Source organism: Cryphonectria parasitica, assembly GCF_011745365.1.
Source record: "Cryphonectria parasitica EP155 unplaced genomic scaffold M406scaffold_7, whole genome shotgun sequence".
In the NCBI taxonomy this organism is placed as follows: Eukaryota; Fungi; Ascomycota; class Sordariomycetes; order Diaporthales; family Cryphonectriaceae; genus Cryphonectria; species Cryphonectria parasitica.
This window is the reverse complement of record NW_024468915.1, coordinates 1,238,573-1,255,832: the sequence shown is the minus strand read 5'-3', so window position 1 is coordinate 1,255,832 and position 17,260 is coordinate 1,238,573. Positions and strand designations below refer to the sequence as shown.

The 17,260-nt window shown below is 55.7% G+C and overlaps 6 protein-coding genes and 1 non-coding gene across 7 annotated transcripts; 4 read left to right on the top strand and 3 right to left on the bottom strand.

The window, feature by feature from the left end:
* The first annotated feature begins 302 nt into the window (after nt 1–302).
* Nucleotides 303–2,681, top strand: M406DRAFT_280519 (uncharacterized protein). The gene is made up of 6 exons (XM_040918409.1): nt 303–357; nt 451–571; nt 698–841; nt 913–982; nt 1,052–1,879; nt 1,951–2,681. The coding sequence occupies exons 3-6, from the start codon at nt 806–808 to the stop codon at nt 2,268–2,270; spliced, it is 1,254 nt and encodes a 417-aa protein (XP_040773398.1). The 5' UTR covers nt 303–357; nt 451–571; nt 698–805; the 3' UTR covers nt 2,271–2,681.
* A 51-nt stretch (nt 2,682–2,732) lies between these two features.
* Nucleotides 2,733–4,548, bottom strand: M406DRAFT_265134 (uncharacterized protein; the record flags this gene model as incomplete). Its single annotated transcript, XM_040917713.1, has 3 exons — nt 2,733–3,096; nt 3,174–3,893; nt 4,037–4,548. The coding sequence occupies 3 exons, from the start codon at nt 4,546–4,548 to the stop codon at nt 2,733–2,735; spliced, it is 1,596 nt and encodes a 531-aa protein (XP_040773397.1).
* A 295-nt stretch (nt 4,549–4,843) lies between these two features.
* M406DRAFT_357441 (60S acidic ribosomal protein P0) lies at nt 4,844–6,300 on the top strand. The gene is made up of 2 exons (XM_040923678.1): nt 4,844–5,129; nt 5,246–6,300. Exons 1-2 carry the CDS (start codon nt 4,956–4,958, stop codon nt 6,011–6,013), a joined length of 942 nt encoding a protein of 313 aa, XP_040773396.1. The 5' UTR covers nt 4,844–4,955; the 3' UTR covers nt 6,014–6,300.
* A 165-nt stretch (nt 6,301–6,465) lies between these two features.
* On the bottom strand, nt 6,466–9,942 carry M406DRAFT_294105 (uncharacterized protein; the record flags this gene model as incomplete). Its single annotated transcript, XM_040919122.1, has 3 exons — nt 6,466–7,297; nt 7,349–9,315; nt 9,457–9,942. The coding sequence occupies 3 exons, from the start codon at nt 9,940–9,942 to the stop codon at nt 6,613–6,615; spliced, it is 3,138 nt and encodes a 1,045-aa protein (XP_040773395.1). The 3' UTR covers nt 6,466–6,612.
* Nucleotides 9,943–10,224: 282 nt separating this feature from the next.
* On the top strand, nt 10,225–10,296 carry M406DRAFT_t101. The gene has a single exon. It is a non-coding gene; the product is annotated as a tRNA-Thr (tRNA).
* Nucleotides 10,297–11,935: 1,639 nt separating this feature from the next.
* Nucleotides 11,936–12,657, top strand: M406DRAFT_103138 (uncharacterized protein). Its single transcript, XM_040915049.1, has one exon. It carries the CDS (start codon nt 12,094–12,096, stop codon nt 12,385–12,387), a length of 294 nt encoding a protein of 97 aa, XP_040773394.1. The 5' UTR covers nt 11,936–12,093; the 3' UTR covers nt 12,388–12,657.
* Nucleotides 12,658–15,325: 2,668 nt separating this feature from the next.
* On the bottom strand, nt 15,326–16,444 carry M406DRAFT_220993 (uncharacterized protein; the record flags this gene model as incomplete). The annotated part of the gene is made up of 2 exons (XM_040915581.1): nt 15,326–16,181; nt 16,257–16,444. Coding segments are annotated over 2 exons (1,044 nt in total), but the record flags the coding sequence as incomplete, so codon positions are not given.
* Between the last annotated feature and the right edge of the window lie 816 nt (nt 16,445–17,260).

The following is a 17,260-nucleotide window of genomic DNA, read 5'->3' as shown; positions in this document are numbered from 1 at the left end:
ATTAGGCCTTGTGGGCGCCCAGCGCACCAGGTTTCTCGCCCATGACTGCGGGGCACCCCTGCTCCTGTTTAGACGTGACTTGTTACTTACCCTTGACTCATCACAGTTTTTCCTTGGCCAAGGCCATTTTTGGTGATGGAAAGAAGGCTACGGAAGACTAACGAGGTACTATTCCTAACAGATCCAGCATCTTCTATGCGATTCCATCCACTTCAGCCTCTTACAACTGTAAGCCGCCGACATCTGCCTCTGGACCCCCATCCACTCCCTGCCTGCGGTCCTTGCTTAGACTAAAAAGTCCATCCTCTGAAGCCCATTATCACCACCAAACCCCCCAGGCGACTCCTTCACCTCAGCGCAAGTACAACCATCCTGTGTTTGTTGTTCACTTCCAGGACTTCTACGACCTCACATCCAACCTTCTCTCGTCCTCTGACTTGTCCATTTCAGAATTACCTCAATAAGCCTCCTTTTCCCCATCCCGACCCGCCTGCAACTTCCCCTCACATTCGCCGCCGTCTACTCTGGCAGAGTACTTTTCCCCTGCGCTGTTCAATCCTCAAATTTTCTAGTCAGTTCCCAACGCCGCCTCCCTTCGTGCTCGTCGCATCCTCAACACCGGAACAGAGGATCGTCACTTCTTCTTGCATTCATCTTGTTTTACGAGGAAGAATTTTATATGCTAACCAAATCTCAGCCTAGAACTATCCGGGCCTTTTGGATCCTAAAACCACCGAGCGACCGAGCCTTGTGATTCCCGACCGCCAAAGTTCCTCACCAACAACCCCTGCGCCAAACCGTCAAGATGGTTCGGGAGACAAAGTTCTACGACCTTTTGGGCGTACGTGGTCCTACTTTGATACCTTATCGAGAAGCACATTCAAAACACGCGTGCTGACATTTGTCATTCAGGTCCAACCCAATGCTACCGAAGCAGATCTAAAGAAGGCCTACAAGAAGAATGCGCTGAGGTACCACCCTGGTATGTCTCCCGCAGCGCAGTACCACGTGGCGACTTTCTACCTCGGCCAGTGAGCTGACATTCCTGCAGACAAGAACCCCGGCAATGAGGAGGCCGAGCACAAGTTCAAGGAGATCTCTCAGGCCTACGAGGTCCTTTCCGACCCTCAGAAGCGAAGCGCCTATGATCAGATGGGTGAGGCTGGCCTGGAAGGTGCTGCCGGCGGTGGTGGCATGGCCGCTGAGGACCTGTTCGCTCAGTTCTTTGGCGGCGGCGGCCTGGGTGGCTTCGGAGGCATGTTCGGCGGCGGCGGCCCGTCTCGCGGCGGCCCACCCAAGGCTCGTACAATTCACCACACCCACAAGGTTTCCCTTGAAGATATCTACCGCGGCAAGGTTTCCAAGCTGGCGCTCCAGCGCTCCATCATCTGCCCTAAGTGCGAGGGTCGCGGAGGCAAGGAGGGCGCCGTCAAGCGCTGCGCCGGTTGTGATGGCCACGGTATGAAGACGATGATGCGCCAGATGGGTCCCATGATTCAGCGTTTCCAGACCGCCTGCCCCGACTGCAACGGCGAGGGAGAGATCATCAAGGACAAGGACCGCTGCAAGCAGTGCAGCGGAAAGAAGACAGTTGTCGACAGAAAGGTCCTCCACGTCAATGTCGACCGGGGTGTTAAGAGCGGCGCCCGCGTCGAGTTTCGCGGTGAGGGTGACCAGGCTCCTGGTATCCTGGCCGGCGATGTCGTTTTCGAGATTGAGCAGAAGCCCCATCCACGATTCACCCGAAAGGACGATGATCTTCTCTACAACTGCGAGGTTGAGCTGGTGACAGCCCTTGCCGGAGGTACTATCTATGTCGAGCATCTGGACGACCGGTGGTTGAGCATTGACATCCTGCCTGGCGAGGCGATCGCACCAGGTGAGTTTGATATATACACAAGTCCCACGACCTGTTCTACCTCGAGTATTCCATGCTGACAGGTTCTGCAGGTGCCGTCAAGATGATCCGCGGCCAGGGTATGCCATCGTACCGCCACCACGACTGCGGCAATCTCTACATCCAGTTCACCGTCAAGTTCCCCGAGAAGGGCTGGACCGCTGACCCAGCAGCCTTCGAGGCCCTCCGCAACATTCTGCCCTCGCCAGCTCTCCAGAACGTACCACCTGCCGATGCTATGACCGAACCCGTGGATCTGGAGGACCCAGACTCCACCGCTGGCGCTCGCGCGTTCGGCGGCGAAGGTGCCATGGACGAGGACGATGAGGATGGCCACCCGCATGCCGAGCGCGTCCAGTGCGCCTCGCAGTAGATGCTCTACAGCAACAATGATCTAACCATACCCCCATACAAATGCGCCATGATTCTGTGTACCTGTTATTGTTAGACCCGCGGCCGTGGAATGGAAAACGTGGGTGATGGAATAGTTTGATGAGGTGTGTCTCTGGTTGGAGACTTGGAACACCTTTCTGGCACAGCTCCATCGCAGAAGAGGCAGTCAAGACTCGTCCTGGGCCAGTGTCGGAGGAAATGACGGGTCAGCCCAACTATGATGACTAGAGCATAAAGCGGCAACCAGTCGGGTTTTCCTTGGGTTTCTTTATCATGATAGGACGATTGTGGCTGGCGTTCAGAGGCATAGAAATGACATCTGAGATCAGGTGCAGGAAGTTATCTGCTTAAGAACGCTTTTCAAGAACATGAATTAATTTTGCTTTTTTAGGTTGATTTGTTTGTTGTTGATCTTGGTATCTCATGCCGATGCTGTGCCTGTCTACTCTCCGTACCCTCCAGCCTCCTTTTCCGCATCTCCAGTTTCCAATTTGCGCAGTGTCTCCGCACTGTACAGCAGGCTCTGCAGCTCTTCGGATGATATGTCTTGATCCTCTGCGCCTAGATCAGGGAGCTCCTTGATGAGGTCATCCGAGACCACATACTCGCCATCTGTGTATTTCACACCCAGAATGGACTTCTCTAATGCGTCCTGGTTAGCATCCTTCTGGTCCCGATCGACGGTGACGACCAGCTCTTTACCGCTGACTACACCAACGTCCAGTGGATTACCAGGGAGCCTGACGGCTGCAGAGAACTCTAGAGAGGCAGAGCTCTGTAGGGTATAGATGAAGAGAACAGGAACGCTGTGCGTGTGCAATTAGCCAGCGAGCTCCACGGACAAACACTGTTCTGTGATGGAATAATCAAATCAAAGACTCACCGTTCACAAATTACCACAACCCTCGTCCATGCCTCCGTTGGACTAGGCCGCCAGCTGCACAACGCCGTGACAGCAACCTTGGTCGCCTCCGGCGTCGTGTTCTTCACCGCGCCCAACAAGTCCGCCCTAGCCAGCGCCGCTCCGTCCCTCCACCTCCAGACAAACAGGTCCGGATCTCCACCACCGCTCACAAGCAGATCCCCCATGCCCTCCGGGACGCAGAGCCGATTGACAAACTCCTCGTGGCCCAGGCAGAACGCCTCGATGACGTGCGCCTGCTCCCTCGTGCCCCTCGACACGCGGATGTGCTCGTCACGGTCCGCGGTGATGATGTACCGCCGGCCCTGGGCGTCGAACCCAAGCGTCACGGCGGTGAGGAGAGATACGTGGCCGAGCAGCAGGTGCCGCTCGAAGGACTCGTCGACACGGCGCGGGGTGCCGCGATGAGCCTTGGGGTTGGTCTTGGAGATGACCTGGTCGAGCAGGGCCTGGCGGTTGCGTTTGGTGTGCACGGTGAGCTCGCTGGCCTGGGGCGTGTAGGCATTTCGGGTTGGTGGGGGAGGGGAGGAGGCGGCGGGGGAGGCTCCCTCTGTTGTTGGCTGCGGCGGCTGCTCGGAGGGAATCAGAGGGACGGAGTAGACGTCGCCGAACTTGTCGGCTGCGAGAATGTCCTTGTTGTCTGGAGTGAGGACTATCGAGCAGGGGCGCTTAGGCATGCGTCTGTCGATTTCGTGAGTATACTGTCTTTGTTTTTCATGTGATCGATCACTCTTAAGTTTGGCAGTGAGGCCACCGCCTAGGGTCCACACAGGGTCTCTTTTCACACAAAGACGTTTTGTGACCATGAGAGGGAATCTACGTACCTACGACTGAGCTGCTTGAGCTCGCCCTGACCGTCATGCTCAAAAACCCAAACAGACTTGTCTGAGGTGACGGCGACCAGATAACTGCCATCCTTGGCAGAGGTCATAAGAATGACCATGGGACGGTCAGAGGGCTGTGTCAATGGGCCAGGTCGGGCCAGGTTCTTCTTGTTCTTCTTGCCCTTCTTTGGCGTGTCCTCGCCAAGAGCCTCAGAAGAAGGCGGCACACCTGCTGATGATCCATTTCCCCCCGTCACCTCAGCCACGGCATCGCCACCGTCAAGCTTGACGCGCTTGGCTGGAGGGCCCTGGTCGTCCTGCGACAGCGTGGGCGTTGACGTCTCGGACACATCAATGACCAATTTCGACTTCTGTTCTTTGGGGTCTACTGGATATTTCCAGCATGAGATGTGAGAGCCATCTGCGATATTGAACGAGTGGATGTTCCCAGCCCTCGTGGCGAAAAGGACACCATCGCCGACCTGAACCCCATGGAAGGGGAACTTGACCATCTTCAGAGCTCTCGTCTCCTCACTGGTTGAGATGGTCTTGGTTATACTTTTCCGGCGTTAGGAAGTCAACACCCCCCAAAGTGGGATTTGTCCCCCCAGACGATCTTAGAAAAAGTTCCAGAAATGGGTCTTATCGATAAGACTGAGAAAAGGACCAGGGGAGAAAAGAAAAGTCACGTTCAAGCCACAACCGTGGCTAGTGTGAGGCACGGACGAGTCAGCCACTGGCACCCACAAGAATAAAATCAAACGTGCAAATGGAGCCTCGCGCAAACTTTCCCATCCCCCCACCACTATCGTCAACGTCAAGTCAATCTCGACAACCAGACCCAACCTTTTATTCTCAATACCTCAACTTCATTTGCCCTTAAACATCCTTTCTTCAGCTTCGACAGCTAAAAGAAGACATGGGGGGCAAATCCGCTAACAAGGCCGGCTACTTCGACAAGCTCAAGGGCTTGCTCGAGGAGTACCAGTCCGTCTTCATCGTCGGCGTCGACAATGTCTCGTCTCAGCAGATGCACGAGATTCGTCAGGCCCTCCGTGGCGAGGCCGTCGTCCTGATGGGCAAGAACACCATGGTATGTCTTGGTAGTGATTCTTGAAGAAAAACAAGGAACAAGAAATGAAGGGAAGAGGGGGAAAAAAAAAGGCGGTCGCGCATCAGTACTAATACTCAATTTTCCTCTCAATACAGGTTCGCCGTGCCCTCAAGACCTTCATCGCCGACACCCCCGAGTACGAGCGCCTCCTGCCTTACGTCAAGGGCAACGTCGGCTTCGTCTTCACCAACGGTGACCTCAAGGCCATCCGTGACAAGATCCTCGACAACAAGGTCGCCGCTCCCGCCCGTGCTGGTGCCGTCGCCCCCGATGATGTCTGGGTCCCCGCTGGCAACACCGGTATGGAGCCTGGCAAGACCTCCTTCTTCCAGGCCCTCGGTGTCCCCACCAAGATCGCTCGTGGTACCATCGAAATCACCACCGACCTCAAGCTCGTTGAGGCCGGCAGCAAGGTCGGCCCCTCCGAGGCTACCCTGCTCAACATGCTCAACATCTCGCCCTTCACCTACGGTCTGGCTGTTGAGCAGGTCTACGACCAGGGCAACTGCTTCCCCCCCTCCGTCCTGGACATCAGCGAGGACCAGCTGCTCAAGTCCTTCTCCAGCGCCGTGACCACCATCGCCACCATCTCCCTGGCCCTCAACTACCCCACCCTGCCGTCCATCATGCACTCCCTGGTCAACGGCTACAAGAAGGTCCTGGCTGTCGCCATCGAGACCGAGATCAGCTGGCCCGAGATTGAGGAGCTCAAGGACCGCATCGCCAACCCGGATGCCTACGCCGCTGCCGCCCCTGTGGCTGCTGCTGGTGGCGACTCTGCCGATGCCCCTGCCGCTGAGGAGAAGAAGGAGGAGGAGGAAGAGGAGGAGGATGACGACATGGGCTTCGGTCTCTTCGACTAAATGTCATGTCTCTCTCTCGATGACAAAACCTGCTGACGATCGAACGACAGCAAACAGGCGTGTTCCAAAGACAAGCACAATCCAGCACGAAAGTCTTTCAGAAAGCGGAGAATTAAACAGAAGAAAAAAAGGGTTGACGTGGTTCGTCAGATTGGGGAGTTTACTGGGGGAGGAAAGTGCCCCTTTTGAGGTAGTTCAACAACTACGGATCATTTACTCCCATACCCTGGGCCATATCTTGCTGCATTCGTGACAGATCAAGATGCGGAGAGCCTGAATTGTAAATGGTGAGCACTTTTTTTCTCTCATTCTTTTTTCTCTCTTCTTGGCCCAAGGAACGTGTCGAAGATTATAAAAAAACAACACAAGAGCTTTTTAACCCTGAACTACCTGATGACAACCCATCACCACCCTATGAGACACTTATCACCCTTCCAGGACATTGTTCAGATCGTTGCATAGTGGGGGGTATATTTGCTAACGCACGGAAAAGTTGTACAGATTTCTCTCTCGCATGACCCACGGGTCTCTTTGCCCCATGGACATGTATAGTGACTCTCACCCAGCCGCTCGGACTTGTAATTTTGACATGTGGCGCTCTACCCCCCCAGCTTGTTCACTGTCGTCGTCTTCTCCTGCTGAGGGACCAAGACCTCCCTCGCTGTACGCATCGCCGCCTCAGGCAGTCCTGCCAGCCTCGCGACCTTGAGCGCATGGCTCTGTCGGTTGATGCCCCTCCGTAGCTTGTGCACATAGGCAAACCCTCCTTGCTCGTCCTCGGCCACATCCGTACAATACATCTCCACGGTCCCCTTGTCCCCTCCGTCCTCTACCCGCATCCCGTGCTCTGCCACCAGATCAGCGACCCCGTGAAAGTGCGTTGCAAACAGCGTCCGGCACCGATTCAACGTGACCAGGTGATGCAGGCACGCAAACGCCACGGCGCACCCGTCCTCCGGGGTCGTGCCCCGCCCGATCTCGTCCATGATGACAAACGAGCGGGGCGTGGCCTGCCGCAGGATGGTGGCCGTCTCGAGCATCTCGACCATGAAGGTGCTCTGGTCGCGGTACAGATTGTCGGCGGAGCCCACGCGGCTGAACATGGCGTCTACGATGCCCATCTCCGCGTACGAGGCTGGCACGTAGCAGCCGATCTGCGCGAGGATTGTGATGAGGGCGTTTTGTCGGAGGAAGGTCGATTTGCCGGCCATGTTGGGGCCTGTGATGAGCCAGACCCGACCGTGTTGTTGTGATGATGATGATGATGATGATGCTGATGCTGATCTGGAGGTGGTTCTTTTCTTGGAGATGGGACTTGTCTTGGAGGTGGGAGACGAGCCGGCGCCCACGAAACAATCATTGCTCGTAAACGTCCTGCCAGCCTCCCTCAGCCCGCCTTCGACGGTCGGGTGTCGGCCGCCCACAATGACATGCGCCGTGCCGTTGTTCAGGACCGGCCGGACGAGGTTACCCTCGACAGCCAGTCGCGCGAACGAGGTCGCAATGTCCAGCTCGTCCAGCACGCCCGCGTTCCGGCGCAGCTTGACGATATTGAGCACGGTCTGCTGCCTGAGCTCGGCGAAGACGCGCTGCTCCTCGGCACGGATCTGCAGGCGGGCCTGGTCCAGCCGGCGGCCCAGCTCTGTCCACTCGGGCAGGTGAAACGAGCGCGAGGACGCCGTCGAGCGGCCCGTCAGGTTCGGGATGTCTGACAGGCTGGCGTTCCTGAGGTCGCGCCGGCCCTTGATGTGCGCGATGTGGCCGAGCCCGGGCGTCCACTTGAGTGTGAGCGAGGGCGCCTCGAGCCGTGTGCGCAGGTTCTCGGCGAGCGCGTCGCGCTCGGCCAGGAGGGATTCGAGCTCGGCGTGCAGACGCTTCAGGTGGGGGCTGGCGTCTGGCTTCATTATCCATACTTCGTTGTCTTCGCCATAGTAGTCGCGGATGGAGACGGGCTTGCGCTTCTTGGCGGATTTGGGGAGGAGGGAGGAGTCCTCGGCTGCGCCCTCGGTGTCGACCACCGCCTGGGCCAGCGCAGTCATACTGCTGGCTTCGTCATCGTCCATCTGGTGCTGCTGAACGATACCCTCCTCATCGATAGCTTCGCGGATCCGGCGGGCGAGCTTGCGCGGGCTGTCGAGGACGATGCGCTCGGTCATTTTTCGGAGACAGTCCTTCTCTGCGGGCGGTTCAGCATCATGAGCAGGAACAGCTCCCAGGAGCAGAAGGACAATGTCTTCTGTAGCCTTGATGGTGCTGGCCAGATCCACGAGATCGTCCGGATCTCCCCTGCCCAGCGCAAATTTCTGTACCAGCCTCTGGGAGTCATGGCTTCGTCGTAATAGCAGTGTGATACCTTCTCGTAGTGATTCGTCGGCAATGAAGCAGGCTACAAGGTCCTGGCGGAAACGGATGACATCTAAAGAAGAAGAAGGCGCGCTGAGCCATTCGTTGAGCAGGCGGGCGCCGCTCTTTGTCACTGTCCTCCTGATGGCGTGCAGCAGGCTGCCACGGAACCCGCCGTCTCGGATGGTCTGCTTGATCTCGAGAGAGCGCATGCCATTCTTGTCAATATTCATCACCTGCATGGTCTCGTGACGCAGTGGAGGCTGCAGCTTCATACTGATCCCCTGCAGCCGGTCCTTGACGTAGTGCAGCAGAAGGCTCCCCGCCCTGACCTCATCTTGGGTGAACGTTTCTACACTCTGCGGTGGGATCTCGGACTCGAGCATGGGTGCCCAGTCGGAGATAGCCGTCAGCTCACCCTGGGGCGCGTACGTGATGAGATGCCCCTCCTCGGCAAGGATGGAGAATATCTCGTGACCGGTGTCGGATTGCAAGTCCTCGTCCAATACGACCTCCCTCGGGGAGATACGGGAGAGCATCGAGCCTAAAGAGCTCAATTTCGTGGCGTGTGTGAAGAAGTGACCTGTCGATAGGTCCAACCACGCGAGGCCGATGGGCGCGGAGACATCCGCAGCCGCATCAGGAGACACGGCATCCGAGACAGACCCAAGAGCAGCAGCACCAGCAGGAGAAGGATCCGGCCCCTCTTCAGCGGCCGTCTGGTCTCTCGGCAGATGTATAGCCATGACATAGTTGTTGGCGTATGGATCCATGAACTGCTCGTCGATGAGCGTGCCTGGGGTGATTATGCGCGCGACCTTTCGATCGTGCATTAGGCCACCAGACTTGACTTTCTCGGGCGCATTGTTAGGGAACTCCTCCGCAACGGCGACGTATCGATTCAGGTCCTGAACCAAGATCTTGAGGAATCGATCTAATTGGAAGAAAGGGAACCCGGCCTGTGATCGAATATAGAGAATTGGGTCAGAAGACTCTGGGACATGGCGCTACCCACCAGGGCACAACATACGATACCCGTCCAAGAAAACAAAACACAACAAGCGGATCTTAGGTTTAGCAGGGGGGAGATTTCCTGTTACCATTGATACTGACCCAGCGGCCGTCTTCTTCTTAGCAACCTTGAGATTCAGCAGCGGGCCATATTCCTCCGCATGCTCAAAGTAGAGCTCATAGAAACCGCCCACCCGTGTCAACAAGACGCAATTGTCAAACTTTTGCATGTTCCGACGCGCCTGCAGAACGACCGTAGGATAGGACGGCACGACTGGTGGTTCGTCCTCCAGAGCTGGCAGTGCATCTGAGCGAATCACGCCCTGGGGAAGGTCATCCAGGCTCACCACCGTCTTGGTCTTCTTACCCCGGACCTGGCGTTGGATCTGGGGAAGCTCACAGGACGGTCTTTGACCCAGAGACAGTGTGCCGCCATATCTGTTGCAGCTAGTTATCTGTCGACTGGTGCTGGTGCTGGGCAAGCTCCTGGATAATCTTCCCCAAGTGCACTGGCGTGCAGAGCATCGCGTTGAGCCGTTCAGGATGCGCGACGGCCCCACGCGTGAGGGTAGCATCAAGAAGAGATGGATGAAAAATGCAGATGTCGTGATTTGCTAGACGCAATGCATCCCCACACCACCGCTTCGTAAAACAACACGAAAAAAAAAGTCAAAGGAATTTCTGAACTGGAAAGAATGAATGTTGTGGGGAGATCTCGAGGAAAGGTCACCTCACGTTTCCATCTCCAAATGAGGTCAAGCTTGACAGCACACCAGGGTTGAAAGTTACAGGGTTACAGCGAGAGATTCCATAAGGAATATAGGTATTGCTTGATACAAGTTAGTCATGAACAAGTAGCCCGCTTGGCTCAGTGGTAGAGCGTATCACTAGTAATGATAAGGTCATCAGTTCGATTCTGATAGTGGGCATCAACAAGAGATGCATGTGTTTTTGTCTCTTTTTTATTATTTTATTAATATCTTTCGGTTGGACTGTACCTGGCTACTGCATTTGTTCGTTTCCTCTGCTTACTTCCCCCTCTTTTATCTTTTGTTGGTTCTCGTTAGCGTCCCGTTTCATTTAGCATACTTCTCACGATGCTTGAACACTCCCAACCCCTTGCAGGCTTAGCTAAAGCATATATCGACCTGGTTGTATTTGAATCATAAAATAGTCGGCAGGTATTGGCTTGCTTGTGGGCCCCATCTCGATTTACTCCGTCCCAAACAGAGGTGCTGGAAGGCGGCGCGGTCCAGGGCACACATATCTTGGGCCATGCAGAATGCTGAGAGGTCCGGAGTCGTCCAAGCACCTTCTCGATCCAGTATGAGGCCACAAATTGGCCTGGAAGGCCGTGTGTTCTGTGAGGGCCCAGTCCCTTTGCCGCACTGGCACTAGCCAAGCTATAGTTTGACACTTCTCTTCCCTCCAAATCTCGATCTACTCTTACTAGAACCCCAAACCCCATCTTGAATCTCAAAGTACCCCAGGCTTCGATCTGTCCATTTTGTCCCTCTAGACCGGTAGCGAATTGTCATCCCAATTTCCACCAGACTAGGTATGGATCAGGAAGAACTCGGAGCATTCCATCCCCTGCCCAGTCTTCTTTTCTGACAAAACGTCACGATAGGCGCGGCTGATTACATAACCTAGTGCAAGTGACGCGACTCAAACGACGATGCAGTTCCACCATGCCACCTGGGCCTTCTCTTCCTCGGCGTGCATGAACCCTAAAGCCACACGTCCAGGAACGCACGCCTTACGCCTTGTACTACTACTACTACTACTACTACTACTACTACTACAAAACGGTCCTGACATAAGATCTGCCTTCTGGGTGCCTGGCCCCAGGGGAATCTCGCATTACACTGCAGCTTCAAGGCAACAGCAGCAGCCACGGAAAGGAACGGGAAGATCATCACGGATCGCCGCGCAATGCGGTGATCATTGAGGTGCAACCACACCACGTTGCTCAGGTTTCCAGCGCATGCGTTCGGCCATAGAGGCTTCATGCGGACGGCACCCGCACGGCTCCGCATCTTACACTGGCAGACCGGGAACCCACGGAAACGGACGAAAAGAACAAAAAGGTCAAGGACCAGGGGAGGGAAGGAGGGGGGAGGTTTTGTGGGCAAAGTTTTGGTAAGCATGACCAAGGCAGATTTCGGGGCCATCGTTGAGGTCATTCTGGGGTGTCTTGGATATTTGATCGAAAGATTTCGGGGCCAGGGAGTGGACAGGGGGCCAGGGAGAGGAGGATTAACAATAAGGGTCTAACGGCAAGGCCTAGTTGGGGGAGGGGGCCTAGCTAGTGCTCTGATTGGGGTCCAGGTGCTGTCTGACAGGCCCTGTGGCCCTCTTTCGCGCTCGGTAGGCCAATGGCGGCCCAGTAGCCTCGCTGCCACGCCGCTGACAGGCTGTTGTGGGCGGATGTGCAAGGGCTTGGGGGCCGGTATCGACCGATTCCCGCATTTTTGCCATCACCCGTCGTACCACTATTTTTTTCTTTCTTTTTCTTTAACCCAAGCTCCGCCTGCTGGACCACACCTCGACCCTGACAAGCTTTCCTCCCCCTCTCCCCCCCTCCCCAGCCGAACTTCCCTGTATCGCCCGCCCTCACGACATCCTGACCACATGTCGAAAGTTTCCTCCTCGCGGCTCTGCTGTTTCTGCTGCGGGACCCGCCAGCTGTTCGATGATCTTTGACCACGGGTGCCGGGGTCTAAATGGGGAGGATCCAGCGCGAACACCGTCTCTCTGGGGCCGTCTCCTCCCTTGTCGCTCTCCTCCTTGGCCTCCTCCACAGGAACTCCATCCCATCTACTCCCCCCCCCCCTCCATCTTGTCGCCCCCTCCTGGTCCTCTCGCCTGGTCCGGCTGTCGTGAAAAGGAGCGAGAAATCGAGCCTGGAGGAGATTAAGAAAATACGAAACATACGAAAGAGGGAGAGGGAGGGGAGAGGGGAAAGTGCAGGGTTGGGATGGAGGATCGCGATGGGCTCGCTCTCTCTCATGCGGTAGTGCCCTGTCGCCACCTCAGTGGTGCCGTGTCAGGCCCTTTCTACCATAGTAGATGGGTTATTCTGGGGTTTAGGGCGTCCCGTCTGCTGCTTTAGTCTGGTCAACCTGCCCATTTCGCTTCCCATACCACTTACATCTGACCCATCCTGGCTGGGGCCCAGTCGAGGGCCAGCTCCGGGGTTAGGTACGAACCTTACTTCTTCATGCCTCATCCGATTCGGTAGGTAATCATATCACCCTTCTGGATCCTATCTGATGTTGTGCCATTCCATTCCCTGGGTATTCGAGCTGACGCCCTCGTGGCTCCACTTACCACTCCGGGGTGCAGTATTCTCTCCTCTCTTTCTCTGGCTCTCTGTGTCTCTCTGTTGCTGTTTGTTGTTCTACCCTGATCTCCCTTAATATATACTGAATCTCAAGTATCCCACCTGGAAGAGAGTCTCTTTTCTTTTTTTCCCCCCTCTTCCTTTCCCCGCTTCCATGTGTTTCCTTTTGAAAAGGCTGTACCATTCATGAGACTACTCCCTTGACTGTCTTGAAAAGTTTCACACAGCTTCGCACAGACTCATTTCCCTTTATTATCTTTTATTACCTTTGTCTTCCATCCTCCTGAAAATACTTTTTCCTGTGTCCCTCATTCAAATTATCTGCGGACCAGTGAAAGAAGTCGCTTATTGCAGGCAAAAGAACAAAAGTTGAAGGGAAAGAGAAACCAACAAACACACCGAAACCGACCGGCTGAGTGGCCCCAGAAACGGCGATTATCAGACCACTTCAGAGCCTTGTTTCTCCTATTTCGGGAACAGCGGGCACTTACACGCATTTCTGCAACCCAGCTTCCCGCACAACGACACCCTCCTACCAACCCACCTCCCCCACCCTCTCTTTTCTTCGACACTCGGCCTAAGCTGGCCTTGTGTGTGCACAATGGACGCTGCTACTTTTCCCATCATGTTGGGCTTTTCTTCTCCTCATCTCTCCGTTTCACCCCCAGACCACAAGATTCTCTTCAAACACACCTCGAATCAAGCCCCTGCAGCAGGCATCACGAACCCCTTGTTATTCAGATCGTTTGCCAAAGAAATGGAGGCGCCTGTGGTTAAGAAGGCCCCGACCCTGCTCGAGAAACACTTTCAGCAGCAGCAGCTGTTGCGCGAGAAGGCGGAGAAGGCAAAGGCTCTAGAGGCAGAGGCTCAGGCTCAGGCTCAGGCTCAAGCGCAGGCTCAGGCTCAGACGAGCAGCAACAAGCAGGGCATCTCTTCATCATCATCCTCCTCCTCACCATCATCACCACCACAGCAGCCGTGCTGCAACTCATCCTCCTCTACCCGGACCTCGTCGACAAACACCACAGACAGCTCGGCGACCAAGGTCGAGGACTCACAGCTGCACCACCCAAAAACAACAACAGCGGTGACGGCACCAACACCAGCACCACTGTCTTCCCCACCACTACCACACCAACAACAACAACAACAACAACAACAACAACAACAAAAGACCCAGCAACAGCACTCATCACCACCAGAGAATCCCTTCCTCAACCACCCCAACCTCCTTGACAACTCCTTGGCCGGTGACCCCAAGTATATCCAGATGGTATCGCGCATGGCAGCCTACTACCAGCAGCGTTGCCAGGCCATCCTCAACTACCAGCAGCAGCGCTGCCAGACCTGGGCCACCTCCCACCGCCAGAAGTGCCAGGAGATGATGCAGGCCGCCATGCTCGTCGTGGCCTGGTACATCCGGGACCGCATTGGGCGCCGGCGGAAGCGCAACAAGCGGTCCTTCCGGAGGGGCCTGCGCGAGAAGAACTCGGCGGCAGCAGCCCGGCGCGGTCGTGGCGGCAGAGGCGGGAATGTGCCGACCAAGGGCGAGGTGGTGCGCAAGTGGGTCATGGACATCCCCGAGGCGGCACTGTCGCCCAACAACGGGATGCGCGACGATGCGCTGCTGGACCGGGAGGAGAGGGAGTTTGACGTCGAGAAGGAGGTGGTGCCGGACAAGGACCACCAGCTGTTCCTGGTGGCCGACCAGATGATCAAGAGCCAGCTGGCCAAGATTGACGTGCCGCTCCTGGGCGCCCTGAACCTGGACGACAGCGACGGCGAGAGCGACAGCGAGGCCGAGGACAGGTTCGGCTGCTATGGGCCAGAGGACTACGACATGGACGAGGACAACAACGATGACGACGAGGAGGAGGACGAGGAAGGGGATGAGGAGTACGATGACGATGACCTGGATTATGAGGAAGAGCTGGAAGATTATGTCGAGGACGTCGACTCCAAGGAGGCCGTGCACGGTACGGGCAAGGGCAGCCTGAAGAGAAAGCGCAGTGAGAGCACGAGTGACACCAAATAGGCATAAGAGCAATGCTTTGAAAAGAAATATGACAGGCATTAAAGAGAGAGAGAGAGAGAGACGGCTGGCGGCCTGGCTCTTCTCCTTTCTACTCTTTTTCTTCTTCTTCTTACCATTCTAACCCTGCTCTTCTCGCTAACCGCGAGCCGAGGCAACACTTTTGAGAGAGAGATATTTTCAAGACTTTGTGTGTGAACAAGGTGGTCTACGACGAGGTTTTCATGTACAGCGACGATTACCTTGAATTTTTTTTTTTGTTGGGGTGGGGGCATGGGACTGGGATGGATTTTGCATACCATGGCTTAACAGCAATACCTGTCTGTCATTCTAGGTTGTACGGAGTTGGGAAGGCTGCTTGATAGCAAGAAGATACACGGCCTTGCGGAATTGACAAGAACTCCTACTTACACATACATGAGAGGCTGCTTTTCCAAGTGAGATGATATCCCCAAGCCAATAACGATGAATTGTAGTTTTGTCTTGAATTCTGGGGGCTTGACTTGATTTTCTTTTTCTGTAGACAAAGTAATATCATAGTGATCCCATCCATTGAATCCTTTTTCATCGTCCCCTCTCTCTAATCATGATCTTCCTCCTCCAACCCAGGACACCCTTCCATCCCCTCGTCAGGATACCTAAACTTGCACCAAAAGCAATACAAGTACCTCTCTCGGAGATACCCAACCAGCCTACCCAGCCTCTCATCCACGTCCAGCGCCTCGAACCCATCTAGCTCCGCGTCCTCCTCGTCCAGATCGTCCGCGGGCATATACGTCGTCGTCGTCGTCGTCGTAGTCGTCGTAGTAATGTCCTTGCCGAGGGCGAGCTTGTCATCGCTGTCGAGGGTGTCGTCGTCGTAGGTGGGCAGCTTGGACGAGAGCGTGCCCATGCTGGTCTCGAGGTCGTGGCGCATGCGCCTGTCGCGCTCGGCCTGCTCGCGGTTGCGGACGAGACCGCGGTAGAGGACGGGGATGGACTGGAGGGGTTTAGAGGAGGAGGAGGGCTTTGTGGAGCCTTTCTTCTTTTTCTGTTCCCCTTCTTGTCGTTCATCATCGTCCTTGTCACTTCGTTTCTCCTTGTCAGGACCCGCAGCCTCCTCGTCCCCCTCCTCGTCCTCATCCATCCGCTCTGCGATCTTCTGCGCCGCCAGCACAAGCTTCTCCTTCCTCGCCGCGTCCCTCTCCTTGGCCATGCGCACCCTATAGTCCCCCCCATCATCCAGCCGCGGCCTCTTGACCGCCGCCGCCGCCGCCGCCCCCGCTTCCTCCAGCTTCCGCCTCCTCTCCCCTTCCAGCCCAATCCCGCCCCGGTCCTCCCGCACCTCAATCCGCAACGGCTCGACCCTCGCCACTGTCCCGCCCGCCCCCAGCCCCGTCCCAGGCCGGAACCCCATCTTGGCCATCATCGCCAGGCCCTTGGACTTCTTGGCGATGCTGAGCCCAGTGGTGGTACTACTGCTGTTGACGGTGATGCTGCTGCTGCCGGTAGCTGAGTCAGGCGCGTCGAACAGGGACCTCGAGAGCCCTTCCTCGCGGCGCTCTCGCTCCTGTGCCGCGAGCTCGGCTTTGGAGGGCACGCGGCCGCGGCGGAGGCCTTCCTTGGCGAGGCGCTGGCGGCGCTGGAGGGAGGTCTCGGGCAGGGTCTGGGTTTCGGTGGGGAGGGCCATTGTGAGGTAGTCGTCTTCTTCCTCTTCCTCCGCCTCCTCGCTTTTTCTTCTCTCTTGACTTGTGCCTCTGGAGGGGTTGTTTGTGGGGTGTTTGGCTCCTCCTAGTGGCGAAGGGGATCTGGAGGTGTGGTCACTTTCCTCGTTGTCGAAGCCTCGTGGTGGAGGTCTTCTTGCTTGGCTGAAGTGGCGCATTGCTGAGTGGGATGAGGACAGCTCCTCAGGGCGCGTGGAGAAAGTGGGAACAGGGCATGAAACATGTATTCTTGAGATGATGGAAATATGAGGTTTCACTTATGAATGAAAATGCATCATCAAGATAAAGTGAAGGTAAGCGTTGTGGATGTGGTCTGGTGGGAGAGAAAAAGTTGAGAGGGTCTAGAAAGTAGAGACAGAGAGAGGTTGCTTGGGTTGAGTCGCGAGAATCAGGCATGACGTTTCCTCGGGACGAGATGGGGGACGGCGACAAATAATACACTTATCATATCGCAACCAACGCAAAGCAAGTAAGAATAAATCAGAGATGCTCGCATTTGCAACTGCCTTCGTTTAAAAGGTACAAATACTCATATTCCTTTGTGTTTTTTGTCTTTCAGATACCAAATTGGGTGATCGGCGAGGAAACGCAAATCAACAGCAAACATCGCAGTGTCTCACCTTGCGCAAGCTGTGCAAAACTATACTCCAGAGATGATCAAGTGGGATAGATTGTCATTGTGCTCTCATGGTTCATCCATCTCAAGGGTCACTTTTTCTAATCTCGGCCCTTTCCCATCTCTCGCCCATCGCATGTAAACGCCAAAATACACAATGACAGAAAAAGCCTGACATGGGATATTTACAACACAA